The sequence below is a fragment of the Hylobates moloch genome, unplaced genomic scaffold, assembly GCF_009828535.3.
Source record: "Hylobates moloch isolate HMO894 unplaced genomic scaffold, HMol_V3 SCAFFOLD_8, whole genome shotgun sequence".
Taxonomy (NCBI): domain Eukaryota; kingdom Metazoa; phylum Chordata; class Mammalia; order Primates; family Hylobatidae; genus Hylobates; species Hylobates moloch.
This window is the reverse complement of record NW_026652283.1, coordinates 34,032,067-34,047,173: the sequence shown is the minus strand read 5'-3', so window position 1 is coordinate 34,047,173 and position 15,107 is coordinate 34,032,067. Positions and strand designations below refer to the sequence as shown.

General features: G+C 44.8%; 1 protein-coding gene across 4 annotated transcripts in view; it reads right to left on the bottom strand.

The window, feature by feature from the left end:
• The window catches only part of KPNA6 (karyopherin subunit alpha 6), a 72,578-nt gene that overhangs the window by 11,890 nt on the left and 45,581 nt on the right, over positions 1-15,107 (bottom strand). For all 4 annotated transcript variants that reach the window (XM_032160063.2, XM_032160064.2, XM_058442454.1 and 1 more), the window contains 9 exons: positions 10,157-10,290; positions 7,939-8,031; positions 7,439-7,538; positions 6,220-6,314; positions 5,072-5,203; positions 3,915-4,003; positions 2,578-2,677; positions 2,099-2,262; positions 1,315-1,393 (listed from right to left, as the gene is read on the bottom strand). In XM_032160063.2, coding sequence (XP_032015954.1) covers positions 1,315-1,393; positions 2,099-2,262; positions 2,578-2,677; positions 3,915-4,003; positions 5,072-5,203; positions 6,220-6,314; positions 7,439-7,538; positions 7,939-8,031; positions 10,157-10,290 — 986 coding nt within the window. The remainder of the gene's footprint in view (positions 1-1,314; positions 1,394-2,098; positions 2,263-2,577; positions 2,678-3,914; positions 4,004-5,071; positions 5,204-6,219; positions 6,315-7,438; positions 7,539-7,938; positions 8,032-10,156; positions 10,291-15,107) is intronic.

The following is a 15,107-nucleotide window of genomic DNA, read 5'->3' as shown; positions in this document are numbered from 1 at the left end:
CCACAATGAAATATCACTTCACACCCATTAGGGTGGGTATTATCCAAAAAAAAAAAAAAAAAAAGGAAAATAACAACTGTTGGCAAGGCTGTGGGGAAACTGGAACATGCTGCATTGTTGGTGGGAATGTAAGATGGCACAGCAGCTGTGCAAAACAGTATGGTGGCCCCTCAAAAAAATTAAGCATAAAATTAGAACATGATCCAGCAATTCCACTCTGGGTATATACCCAAAAGGACTGAAAACAGGGACTTGAACAAATATTTGTACAACAATGTTCATAGCACCATTATTCACAATAGCCAAAAGGTGGAAACAACCCAAATGTCTATCGATGGATAAATGGATAAATAAAATACGGTATATACATACAGTGGAATATCATTCAGCCTTTCAAAGGCGTTCTGATGCATGCTACAACATGGACGAATTTTAAAGATACTAGGCTAAGTGAAACAAACCAGACGAGAAAGAATAAACACTGTATGATTCCACTTACATGAGGTACTTAGAGCACTCAAACTCACAGAGACAGAAAATAGAATGGTGGTTACTAGGCACTAGGGGAAGGGAGAATGGGGAGTTACTGTTTAATGTGTAAGGAGTTTCAGTTAGAGATGATAAAAAAATTCTGTAGCTGGCTAGTGGCAATAACAGAAAAACAATGTGAATGTACTTTATGCCAATGGTTAAAATGGTAAATTTTATGTTGTATTTTAAAGTACATGCATATACATATACAAAGTAACCCAGAAAATGAGTGTGTGGGTTTGAGTGAGACTACTCACCTGTTAAGGAACCTGTCCAGAATCCCACAGAATTATGCCCGCTACTCAAAACCCAAAGAATACCCAAATCTCTAGCCTTTGAGCAGGGGAATCTTGTTTACTATGCCCTCACCAGAGGGGTTATTTACAAAAGATTAATCCAAGGTCCATGACAACCATGAGACCCTAAAGATCTAGGAAGTAGGAGTGGAGTTCCATAGCTTTCAGTATCTCAAAGGGACCATGACTCAAACTTAACTACCTCACAATGTCCCAGGTGGTAAGTCCAGTTATTCCATTTAGTTTTCCTTCACCCATTAGATGATGATTTGTTCCCAATTTATGGAAGAAAAGAAGGAACCAAGTTTCCCATGACTGCTTAGAGAATAACAGAGCTGGAACTTTTCACTCAAGCCCACACTTTCTTAGACCATAGTGCCTTCCATCAGGACCGCAGCCCTTTGCAGGAAAAGGCTTTTGTCCACAGGCAGCTCTCCACAAGCTCTTCCATAGCTGGTCTAAGATCCTGCACCCTCCTCTTTCTTACCTGGGTCTGGATGTCATCCCCAGTAACGATGTTACCCACAGCTCTCAGGGCAGGAGAAGCCACTTTGTAATCATTGTGCCTACAGAGGAGGGAGATCTGATCAGCAGAAGGCCAGCACACCATTTTCGGCCCTGCCAATTCTCTCTCTTTAGTCTGAGCCTGGAGAAGCTTAAGGAACCTGTACTCTTTCTTTTTTTTCTTTTTTGAGACAGAGTCTCACTCTGTCACCCAGGCTAGAGTGCAGTGGCGTGATCTTGGCTCACTGCAAGCTCCACCTCCCGGGTTCACGCCATTCTCCTGCCTCAGCCTCCCGAGTAGCTGGGACTATAGGCACCCGCCACCACGCCCGGCTAATTTTTTGTATTTTTAGTAGAGACGGGGTTTCACCATGTTAGCCAGGATGGTCTCGATCTCCTGACCTCGTGATCCACCCACCTCAGCCTCCCAAAGTGCTGGGATTCTTTTTTTCCCTTTGAGATGGAGTCTTGCTCTGTCACCCAGGCTGGAGTGCAATGGCGCGATCTCGGCTCACTGCAACCTCTGCCTCCAGGGCTCAAATGATTCTCTTGCCTCAGCCTCCCAAGTAGCTGGGATTACAGGCGTCTGCCACCGCGCCCAGCTAATTTTTGTGTTTTTAGTAGAGACAGGGTTTCACCATGTTGGTCAGGCTGGTCTCGAACTCCTGACCTTGTGATCTGCCCACCTTGGCCTCCCAAAGTGCTGGGATTGTAAATGTGAGCCACCGTGCCCAGCCAGAACCTGTACCCCTTCTAAGACCACTCACATCAGCAGCTCTACCAATCTCCGGCAGACTCCAGAGTCTATGACTGCCTGGATCTTCTCATTGGGGCCATCAGACAGATAAGAAAGGGCCCAGCAAGCATCTGCCAGCAAGTCCGAGTCGCTGCTGAAGAGTAGGCGAGACAGTACAGGCAAACAAGGAGAGACCTGTGGGACGCAGAGTGAGAAAGACTCATAGGGGGACAAGACTATATCAGCTTTATCACGAACCCTAACATTGCAACCACCGCCCCTCCCAACACACACACACAAGTAATTCCAGACCCTAGGGATCACTACTACATTAAACATTTAGGTCTACCTTTTCACTTTACTACCCAGGTACACAAGATCATCTACTTCACCAACAATTGCTTCTTCCAGCTTCCCATGATTTGAGACTCCAAGGAGTATCCCAAAGACTTAAAAACTCCATATGAAGGAACCTGATGTCACTCAGGGTCTAGTAAGTAGCTCTCTCACCTTTGCAAACTCTGGGGGTGGGTTCTTCCCTCGGCAGAGATTTGACAGGGCCCAGACTGCATTCCGTGTCATCGTCAGTCGTGTGGACTTGGTAAGGAGTCTGAAGGAAACAGCAAAGCCAGATCCTGAGCACTGAGGCCTTGGCATAGGGCTGTTGCCAATGAACCCAGAGACAAATCCAGTGAGACCTCTGACTCTAGCAGCCTGTTTCTTCCTACTCATAGACCTAAGTTAATAGAGCTGGTATAGGTCAGGAGGCCAACCTCTATACAGAGTATTCATTTCAGGACCAGCTGTGGCTAGTTAATACCACAGATTAAAATAGAGACGAAACAGAGGGCTAGATCTTGAGTAAGCCTGTAAAGCTTCTAAGGTGGGATATATTGTGCCCATAACCCTGGCCACAAGTCCAGGACAAGGAATGGTGTTCCCTGGAAATACAAGCTAAAAGTCTAAGAAATAAAAGCTATAGGTCTACTGTGACAGCTTTAGCCACACAGTATGGAATAATTTCTGTGAAGGGTCCAAGAAAGTGACAGTGGTAGGCTATGAGACTGTGGTCTCTGAAGAACAGTTCATTCATCTGTTTTGGTTTAGGCATAGTTTACTCTAAGGGCATGGAGGGAAGGATGAGAGAGGGATACAATGACGCTTCACGGGGTCCTTGATCTATAATTTACAACAGAGCTGTCCAATGTATGCATAACCCCATAGCAAATCAATGCATTTTGTAGAGAAGGTTGGATTTTTCCAGGTGGGCTAGTCCTGCCTTTCTCCCCTGGCTCAACAATGAGGAGGATATGAGGATATGACTAACATGAGGTTCTGCAGTGCCATGAAGTGAGGAACAAGATCCTTCTTGGCAGATGGGTGGCACAATCTTTTTTTTTTTTTCCCCACTCTTTTGCCCAGGCTGAAGTGTAGTGGTGTGATCACAGCTCACTGTAGCCTTGATCTCGCTGGGCTCAGGTGATCCTCCCTGCCTCAGCCTCCCAAGTAGCTGGGTCTACAGGTGCATGCCACCACACCTGGCTAACTTGTATTTTTTGTAGAGTTGGGGTTTCACCATGTTGCCCAGGCTGGTTTTGAACTCTAGGCTCAAGGGATCCACCTGCTCTGGCCTACCAAAGTGCTGGGATTATAGGCATAAGCCACCATGCCCGGCCACAACCTTCTCAATCTCCAAAGATACCTATCTTTTACTTGGGCAATCAGAATGCATTTTTATAGTTTTTGCACTTACCTATCATCTTAAGGGATCAAGTATGCTGCCCCCAAATGACCTGCCACGTGGCCACCCGATAGACGCCCAGGTACAGATGATTATAATTACTCACGTTAACAAAGGATTAAGGATGGAACAGTTCAAGACGTAATCTCGGCAAACAGAGCTATCTCCAGCGATGTTTCCCAGTGCCCAGACTGCCTGAAAAGGGGATAATGAAACTGTCACCCACAAAGCCTGGTACTTCTGTGAGTACTTTATAGCCACAACTGCAAAGTGAGTACCCACCAGGATGAGGATGATGTCAAGGCCCCAAATACACTATACAAGCTCAGGTAACCTCCCTATTGAAATCCTTACTGAGCACTTGTTCTACAAGGACCTATCCCTGGGAGTTCCTGGTTCAGCAGGGAAAGACAGGCTGCCATCTGTACTGTAGCCAGAGAAGCCAAAACAACATCGCCCAGAAAAGGAGAAAGTAATCAGAAAGTTGCATTTATTTGAGACGGAGTCTCACTCTGTCACAGTGGCGCAATCTCGGCTCACTGTAACCTCCACCTCCCGGGTTCAAGTGATTCTCCTGCCTCAAGCCTCCTGAATAGGTGGGATTATAGGCATGAGCCACAATGCCCGGCTAATTTTTTAGTATTTTTAGTAGAGACGGGTTTCATCATGTTGGTCAGGCTGGTCTTGAACTCCTCACCTCATGATCTGCCCACCTTGGCCTCCCAAAGTGCTGGGATTACAGGCGTGAGCCACTGCGCCTGGCGAAAGCTGCACTCTTGTAGCTGCCTTGGACCAACTCTGTATGTAGTAATGGAGGAAAGAGCCCACTACCACTCTCCGATTCTATCCAACTAGCAAGAATTGAATGGGAGAAATGGAAGTTGTACCTTCATCTCCGTGATCGGTGGGTACTGAGATATGGCTACTGTGGTATCTTTTTTCCAATGGCACGTCCAACAATAAATGTATAGAGTTTTTTCCACATCAACCACCCATTCTCTGATACCAACCATGTGTCCAACAATTTAATTCAATTCTGACACTAACACCTAGAGTTAATGCAGACTCCGCAGGTTAGTCCCACAAGACTGCCCCCACTTGAGATACCAGTTGCAAGTCCCAGGGGCCATCTGTACTTGACACTCCTCTCACTCAGGAAATTCCAAGAGTTTTAACACTGTGCCAAGAACCAGGACAAAGACCAAATATATTTTTTATTACACCACAGGTACTATAAAGAATCACACCAAATCTAAGCATTACCTGTTCCTGAACATCCTCAAAGTCTGAATTAAGCAGCTCTATAAAAATGGGGACAGCCCCTGCTTCAATGACAATTTTGGTCTGCTGAGAGGTTCCAGAGGCAATATTCGTTAGAGCCCAGGCAGCTTCAAACTGAAAGTGAGATTAAGCAATGATTGAAAGGTCATTTCAGACTGAGCAGCCATGCCTATCAGCTGGCTCAGAACAGTAAGCCTCCTGCCCATGAATTTAAAAAACCAAAACAAAACCTCACAAAACATAAGCAAGCCTCTTGCCTACAAATTTAAAACACACACACACATAAAATACAAGCCTTTCCCCTCCTGTCTTTAGAGAGTGGGAAGATGCAGCGATGTGATACAGATGAGAATAAGACATTGGGCTTCCAGGGTCCCAGGTTTAGTCCTGCACTACCACAACACCCATGCTTCCTGAACTTCACTTTCTTCATTTCTGAAATGAGGATTAGAATGAAATGGGTCTCTCAAAGTCCCTTTCAGCTGAGTTCTGGCAAGTTCCAATGGATTGACCCATCACCCATCTCTGAAACAAGAGACCCAAAGAGGCTGAACAATTTGCCTCAGGTCACACAGGTAGTGGACCATACCCTCTGATTTATAACTGAATGATCAGTCTATCATTGTCTGGTGTCTTTCCTTTGAAATTGTTTTAAGGAAGAGATTCTGGCTGTGAAGGAACTGATGGTTTCTCTTGAATGTTTCCTAACATTACTTTTGTACTTCCTGAGAAATATGTCAATAGAAATATCCCACTGCAATTTCTTGGAAGTAGGGCTTTCATCTAATAACCCCTTCCCAGTAGTGGGGGACTGGGGGTGGGGTGGGGATAAGTAATGGGTACAAAAAAACCCAGAAAGAATTAATAAGACCTACTATTTAATAACACAATAGGGTGACTATAGTCAATAACTACCCAATTTAAAATAAAGTGTATAATTGGATTATTTGTAACTTAAAGGATAAATGCTTGAGGAAATGGATACCCCATTCTCCATGATTTGCTTATGTCAAATTGCATGCCTGTGTCAAAACATCTCATGTACCCCATAAATATATATATCTACTATGTATCCTCCAAAAATTAAAAAACAAGACAAGACAAAACAAACCCCTTCCCTCAGGCCTCACCTGTAATGTACAATTCTCATTCCTCTTCAGAAACTCCACAAACCGATCCACCACTCTTGGAGTGTTGATAACTTCATCTATTGGAGGACTAGGCTCTGGATAAGGGAGAAGGGAAAATAAAAACGCAGGAGAAGCTTTTGCTGATCCCTTCATGGGGGTCAGCTTGCAATCCTTCTTAGACACTTCTGACCACCCTTACAAACATTCCCAAACTCCCTTCTGGTAAGGTGGTTTTTAACAATATCTACTCGTCTTTGAACTGTATAATACAGCTGGAATGTTAAAGAGTAAAGCCAATCCTAATTTAAGAATGCTCATCTTTGGCTTACTAAATGTAAGCAAAGAAAGGTGTGGGAGAGAGGAATGCCTAAGGGATCAACAACCGTGGTCTACACATTTCCCTTTCAAGAAAGACCAGTATTCTCTTCTTCGGAAGACTATTTGATATACTGAAACAAGAGGTATTTTTCCAATCACACATTAAATTTGTTTTATTAAGTAGCTATGGTGTGCCACACAGTTCTAGGTACAGAGGACACAGGAGGGAACAAAAACAAGTCTCTGCCCTCAGAGCGCTTACATCCTAGTGGGAAGAGTCATTTTATTTTATTTATTTATTTATTTTTTTGAGACGGAGTCTCGCTCTGTCGCCCAGGCTGGAGTGCAGTGGCGCGATCTCGGCTCACTGCAAGCTCTGCCTCCCGGGTTCACGCCATTCTCCTGCCTCAGCCTCTCCGAGTAGCTGGGACTACAGGCGCCCACCACCACGCCCGGCTAATTTTTTGTATTTTTAGTAGGGACGGGGTTTCACTGTGGTCTCGATCTCCTGACCTCGTGATCCGCCCGCCTCGGCCTCCCAAAGTGCTGAGATTACAAGCGTGAGCCACCACGCCCGGCCAAGAGTCATTTTATTATGTTAGAAGATAAATATAATGGGGGGAGAGGAGAATATGTAGAGCAAGGTAAAAAAAGATAAAAATGTTGAAGGTAGGATTTAATCGTAGGAGTAAGGGAGTTGCTACAAAGATATCTGGGAAGAGGACATCAGGCAGAGGAAGTATCCAGTGTGAAGGTAGGAATGTGTCTATCTTGTACAAGCAACACCAAGGTCAGTAGGGCTAGAGCAGAGTGAGTGAGGGCATGTGTAGTTGATGACATCAGTGAAGAGAAAAGACGCTAAATCATATAGGGCCTCTCTGAGAAGGGCCAGGCTTTGTACCTTTGGAGAGCAGTTTCCGGAATTTCTGTGTGGTTGCTAACTGCAGGTCAGAATCATCAGAAAAGAGCATCTCCACCATCTCTCTTGTGATCACACTCTCCTAGAACATAAAACAAGTTTAGGACTTTGCAAACCAATGTTAGAGCCAGATGTGAACACATAATACTGCTTGGCATCCTGTTTTCTAAAAAACTGAGGGCAAGAGGATGGCATAATAGGCTCAGGAGAAGGGGTCTGTTTAATCTATAGGTGCTTCAAGTTGGGCCATTTGAAAAGTGATTCCTAATTCTGAGGCAACTGATGGCTTCTCTTAAATGTTTCCTCAGATATATCTAACAAAGTTGAATTTTTGTTGACTCCTGAAGCTGACAAAAGGGTCCACAGAGGAAAGAACTTGTCGTGGTTACTGGCAAAGCTAGTAGATGATGTGAACGGCCCAATTTCTGTTCTTAGAAGCAGGTATTTTCCAGGTCAGCCTGAGGCACATGCAGGGGCCTTACCCCAGTGGTAGAGCTCACATAAGAGTCCATGAGAAGACTATCAAACATGGCAGCTTCTTCATTAATCAGCTCCACATTTCTCCGTTTAAAAAGCTGAAAAGTAAAGAGACAGTGGTTAAGAGTACTCTCTGAACTAAAGAAAACAAAGAACAATCCAATGTAAAATTATGGCATAACTGACAAGGATATACTAGAGCAGCTGAGAAGTGAGGCCAAGCTTTATACATTAGTCTCCCCTTATTCAGTTTTGCTTTCTATTATTTTAGTTATCCAGTCAACTGTGGTCTGAAAATATTACATGGAAAATTCCAGAAATGAACAATTCATAAGTTTTAAATTGCATGCCATTCTGAGTAGTGTTGAAATCTCATGCTATCCTGTTCTGTCTAGCCCAGGATGTGAACATCCTTTGTCCAGTGTATCCATTCCACGCTGTATACACTGCTGCCAGTTAGTCACTTAATAACCAACTTGGTTATCAGGTGGCAATTGCTCGTGTTCAAATAACCCTTATTTTACTTAATAATAGCCCCAAAGTGCAAGAGTAGTGATGCTGGCAATTCAAATGTGCCAAAGAGAAGCTGTAAAGTGCTTCCTTTAAGTAAAAAGATAAAAATATGGGAAAAAACATAGTATAGGTAAGGTTCAGTAATATCTGCAGTTTCAGGCGTCCACTGTGGGTCCTGGAACGTATTCCACAAAGAGAAGAGGAGACTACTGAATACTGACATGGCAAAGATATTCAAGGACTTGGAGGCAGAGGCAGCAGTGGGCCAAGATCACGCCACTGTACTCCAACCTGGGCAACAGGGCAAGATCCTGTCTTAAAAAAAAAAAAGAAAAAAGGAATGATAGTACAGCAAAAGGGTGGACAAAATCAGGTTAGGTTGGCCAGGCACGGTGGCGCATGCCTGTAATCCCAGCACTCTGGGAGGCCAGGGCAGGTGGATCACTTGAGCTCAGGAGTTCAAGACCAGCCTGGGCAACATGGCAAAACCCTGTCTGTACACACACACAAAAAAAATCCACAAAAATTAGCTGGGCGTGGTGGTACATGCCTGTAGTCCTCCAGCTACTCAGGAAGCTGAGGAGGAAGGATCACTTGAGCCCGGGAGCTTGAGGCTGCAGTGAGCTGAGATAGTGTCACTTACTGCACTCCAGCCTGGGTGACAGAGTGAGACCTTGTCTCAAAAAATAAATAAATAAAAAATAATAATCATCATCATAATCATCATCATCAGGTGACTGAATCTGTTGGTGGGGTGGCGTGGAAGTGCAGATGGTGAGGCATTAATATAGTCTCCGGCTGGGCGTGGTGGCTTACGCCTGTAATCCCAGCACTATGGGAGGCTGAGGCGGGCAGATCTGGGCAGATCACAAGGTCAGGAGTTCGAGACCAGGCTGGCCAACATGGTGAAACCCAGTCTCTACTAAAAATATAAAAAGTTAACTGGACGTGGTGGTGCATGCCCGTAATCCTAGCTACTCGGGAGGCTAAGGCAGGAGAATCACTTGAACCCAGGAGGCAGAGGTTGCAGTGAGCAGAGATCGTGCCATTGCACTCCAGCCTGGGCGACAGAATGAGACTCCGTCTCAAAAAAAAAAAAAAAAAAAAAGAAAAGAAAAGAAAAGAAAAGGTAACAAGGAGCTAGAACTAGAATGTTATAGTAAAGACATAAATGATGTCTAAGTTGGTCTAACTTGTGAAAAGGGGATAAGGTCAGTTTTCTCTTTCTCAAAGCTCCCAACATTTATTTACAACAAAGGAAACTGGATGAGTAGCTCACTCAGTAAGTAAGCTACTTTTCTTTTCTTTTCTTTTTTTTTTTGAGATGGAGTTTCACTCTTGTTGCCCAGGCTGGAGTGCAATGGCATGAACTTGGCTCCTGCAACCTCCGCCTCCCAGGTTCAAGCAATTCTCCTGCTTCAGCCTCCCAAGTAGCTGAGATTGCAGGCGCACGCCACCACTTCTGGCTAATTTCTGTATTTTTAGTAGAGAAAATGAAGTTTCACCATGTTGGCCAGGCTGGTCTCGAACTCCTGACCTCAGGTGATCTTCCTGCCTTGGCCTCCCAAAGTGCTGGGATTACAGACATGAGCCACCACGCCCGCCTAGTAAGCTACTTTTCTACAGGGCATGTCAGGGTGCATGGTGGAGGCCAACCACAGGGGCTTGTTTCCCAGAATAGTATGTTTGAGAATACTCCCATTAACTCACCTGTTGCTCCCGCTTCTGCTTCCGGAGCTGAATGCCCTCTTCCTCTCTTCTTCGTCTCATTTCTTCAGGGTTTAGAGCGTTGTTCTTATAGCTCTTCATTCGATAATTGTCTTTCCCTGGGCTCGCCATGGTCTCTAGAAGAAAAGATACACATTTCCAAAAACTCTTGAGAGGACAGCATTTCCTTTTCACTAGACTTCTGTCCCTACCCACCCTTCACCCTCCCCTGCTCTGGGGGGATACAGCTCTCTGGGAGCTCTCAATAGCACCTGACATCTTTATACGCCCCCCAGCCCCAGTCTCCTTTAATTACAATAAGCTTGCTGAACAGGTGGTATTATAGAAATTGGCATAAGCTTAGTAGTTAAAAGTGTGGGTCCTAGAGACAGACTGTCTGGGTTCAAATCCTGACCCTTCTACTTGTTAGCTGTGCAACCTTGGACAAGCTCCTTTAACTTTTATTGCTTCAGAATTTAATCTTTAATAAAACAGGAACACACCAGGCACAGTGGCTCCCACCTGTAATCCCAGGGGTCTGCAGACCACACTTTGAGAACTGCTGGGTTTTTTTGTTGTTGTTGAGACAGGGTCTCACTCTGTCACCCAGGTTGGAGTGCAGTGGCACCATATCGGCTCACTGCAACCTCTGCCTCCTGGGCTCAAGCGATTCTCCTGCCTCAGCCTTCTGAGTAGCTGGGATTACAGGCGCACGCCACTACAACCAGTTAATTTTTTTTTTTTTTTGAGAGGGAGTCTCGCTCTGTCACCCAGGCTGGAGTGCAGTGGCGCGATCTCGGTTCACTGCAAGCTCCGCCTCCTGGGTTCACGCCATTCTCCTGCCTCAGCCTCTCCGAGTAGCTGGGACTACAGGTGCCTGCCACCATGTCCGGCTAATTTTTTGTGTTTTTAGTAGAGACGGGGTTTCACCGTGGTCTCGATCTCCTGACCTCGTGATCTGCCCACCTCGGCCTCCCAAAGTGCTGGGATTACAAGCGTGAGCCACTGCGCCCAGCCAACAACCAGTTAATTTTTGTATTTTTAGTAGAGACGAGGTCTCACCATGTTGGCCAGGCTGGTCTCAAACTCCTGACCTCAGGTGATCCACCTGCCTTAGCCTCCCAAAGTGCTGGGACTATTGGTGTGAGCAACCACGCCCAGCCAAGAACTGCTGTTCTAAGCATTGAATTACTCAGTTGTAGGTAAATAAATGTTAACTTGACCAGCTAGTGCCAAAGTTGTCTTCCATTGTACTGCCACTGACAAATATCTTGACCAATACTTTTGACAATCTACTGGGTGTCATAAAGTATTTCAGAGAGATAATTATTTGCATATCCCAGATTACTAATGAGGTTAGATTTCATGTTGTTATTAGCCATATGTTTTCCCTTCTGTGAAAAATGTTTGTTTCTATAATTTTAAACATTTTTCTTCTTTTTTTTTTTTTGAGACAGAGTTTCACTTCTGTTGCCCAGGCTGGAGTGCAATGGCACAATCTTGACTCACTGTGACCTATGCCTCCCAGGTTCAAATGATTCTCCTGCCTCACCCTCCCGAGTAGCCGGGACTACAGGAGGCTGCCACCACGCCCGGCTAATTTTTGTATTTTTAGTAGAGACGGGGTTTCACCATGTTGGCCAGACTGATCTCGAACTCCTGACCTCAGGTGATCTGCCTGCCTCAGCCTCCCAAAGTGCTGGGATTACAGGCGTGAGCCACTACGCCCGGCCTGTTCACGTTCTTTTAAATCAGTTATCTGTGGCTGTGTACTTTCCTTATCCTTAATATTATCTTATTTGTGCCCTCTTTTGTTCTTGAGAACCTTTACCAGAGACTTGCCTATTTTTATTTTAGTCTTCTGAAAGATCCAAGTTTTAGCTTCATTGAGTCTTCTCTACTATACGACTTCTATCTCCTTTCTACATTTTTTCTAATTTAAGTTGTATATCTAAGTAATTAATGTTCACACTATATATATATTTTTTTGAGACAGAGTCTCACTCTGTCACCCAGGCTGGAGTGCAATGGCGCGATCTTGGCTCACTGCAACCCTCCACCTCCTGGGTTCATGTGATTCTCCTGCCTCAGCCTCCCAAGTAGCTGGGATTGCAGGTGTGCACCACCACGCCCGGCTAATTTTTTTTTTTTTTTTTTTCTTTAAAGACAGAGTCTCCCTCTGTCGCCCAGGCTGGAATGCTGTGGCGCCATCTCAGCTCACTGCAAGCTCCACCTCCTGGGTTCGCGCCATTCTCCTGCCTCAGCCTCCCGAGTAGCTGGGACTACTGGCGCCTGCCACCATGTCCGGCTAATTTTTTGTATTTTTAGTAGAGATGGGGTTTCACCGTGTTAGCCAGGATGGTCTTGATCTCCTGACCTCGTGATCTGCCTGCCTCGGCCTCCCAAAGTGCTGGGATTACAGGCGTGAGCCACCATGCCTGGCCCCACACTATACTTCTATATTACCTTTCTAAGGCTTATAAATTTCCTTCAAATTAATATTTGTATTGTAATTCAGTTCTAAATATCTAATTACTTTTGATTTATTCAATTTACGTAAGTGTCCCATGTGTGCTTGAGAAGAATCTGCATTCTTAAATTATTGTGCATGGCTTTCTGAATATCATGTCCATTAAATTAAGTTGTCATCATGTTGTTCTTTATTTATTCATTATTTTTTGAGATAGGGCCTCGCTGTATTGCCTAGGCTGGAGTGCAGTGCACGATCACGGCTCACCACAGCCTCAACTTCCAGGGCTAAAACAATTCTCTTGCCTTAGCCTGAGTAGCTGGGACTACAGGCTCATACTACCATGCGTGGCTAATTTTTATTTTTTTTTGTAGAGATGGGGGTCTCACTATGTTGTCTAGGCTGGTCTTGAACTCCTGTCCTCAAGCGATCCCCCTGCCTCAGCCTCCCAAAGTGCTGGGATTATAGGCATGAGCCACCACGCCCATCATGTTGTTCAACTCTTCTATTAATGTTTCACTTCACTAATGTTTTCCTTATTGATAGTGAATGTAGCCATTCCCCATAGTTTAATTTTGCTTTATGTATTTTAATACTATTTCATTAGAAGCATACAAATTCAGTACTGTTGTATCTTGACTGTGAATAGAAGTTTGTTATAAAGTGAGCCAAATTATTCCTTAACAATGCCCTTGTTGCCCTTTTTATTTTGTTGGATATTAATATAGTTATCACTTCCACTTCTAGCCATGATGGAATAAGAGGGATAGGATTTCCCCTGTTGCTATAAACTGTTTCAGACATCGGGCAATAGCAATGCAGAATTGTGATTCTCCAAGAGGGAAACGAATCAAGTGAGCTCTACTTGTCTCCTTGGCTTTCTGCCCAGAGGCACATTCTATAGCAGAAGAGGGGTCCCAAACAGCACCACAGAAATCTCACTAGTGGAGGAGAGACTAGAGCCTTCAGTGAGACTGAGCTGGCTGAAAACACTGAGACAGCATGCCAGCGAGGAGAGAAATAGGCAGAAAAAAAAATTGGGAAATCTGTTTGGGGTTCCCTAAATCCTTCCTGAAGACTAAGGATGCATACATGCTGGGTGAAGCTCCATGAGTCACGCAAAGGGCAACTGAGAAGCTGTATGTAAGCTCAACAGTTCCCAGAGCTCGCACAGGGCTGAGAGACTTTAGACAAATCTGAATGGAGATTTCTCCCTGATCACTCAGGGCACAGTAGAGACCCTAGAAGGACTATGGCTTAGTAGTGGGATTAAACTATTCCCAGAAAAGGCTACTTATGAAGCTTAAAAACAAGCCTTACACTGCTAAAACAGAACAGCTATAAAACGCCCTACATCCTTTAAAAAAAGACAACAAAATCCAGACACTAAAAACATAAAATTCACAATGCTTGGAATCCAATTAAAAATTATAGGCCAGAGCTAGGCATGGTGGCTCATGCCTATAAATCCCAGCACTTTGGAAGGCTGAGGTGGGAGGATAGCTTGAAGAACCTAGGAGTTCAAGGCTGCAGTGAGCTATCACTGCACCACTGTACTCCGGCCTGGGCAACAGAGTGCCACCCTGTCTCTAAAAAACAAAAACAGCCAGGGCGTGGTGGCTCACAGCTGTAATCCCAGCACTTTGGGAGGCCGAGGTGGGTGGATCACAAGGTCAAGAGATTGAGACCATCCTGGCCAACATGGTGAAACCTCGTCTCTACTAAAAATACAAAAATTAGCTGAGCTTGGTGGCACGCACCTGTAGTCCCAGCTACTCAGGAGGCTGAGGCAGGAGAACCACTTGAACCAGGGAGGTGGAAGTTGCAGTGAGCAGAGATCATGCTACTGCACTCCAGCCTGGTGACAGAGGGAGACTCTGTCTCCAAACAAACAAACAACAAAAAGTACTATACATGCCAAGAAGCAGAAAAATTGTGACCCATAGGAGAAAGATCAGTCAAAAGTTAGATCCAGAAATGACACTTCAGTAGATAGTAGGATGGTTTCAAGTGCTCTAATATATTAGTAACTGGATTTACAGGGAAAAAAAATTGAGAGGCGGACAGAAAACCATTTACAAGCAAAGACTAAAAATTGGCAGGGCATGGTGGCTCAAGCCTGTAATCCCAACACTTTGGGAGGCCGAGGCAGACGGATCACTTCAGGCCAGGAGTTCCAGACCAGCCTGGTGAAAGCCTGTCTCTACTAAAAATATAAAAATTAGCCAGGCGTGGTAGCTGGTGCCTGTAATCCCAGCTATTCAGGAGGCTGAGGAAGGAGAATCACTTGAACCTGGGAGGTGGAGGTTGCAGTGAGCCAAGATCATGCTACTGCACTACAGCCTGGGCAATAGAGTGAGACCCTGTCTCAAAAAAAAAAAAAAAAAAAAAAAAAAGACTAAAAATTTTCCAGATCTAATCCCATTAACCCTAAAAGCTATGCTAATCCTTAAGCAAGATAAAAACAAAGAAAATCACAAGACC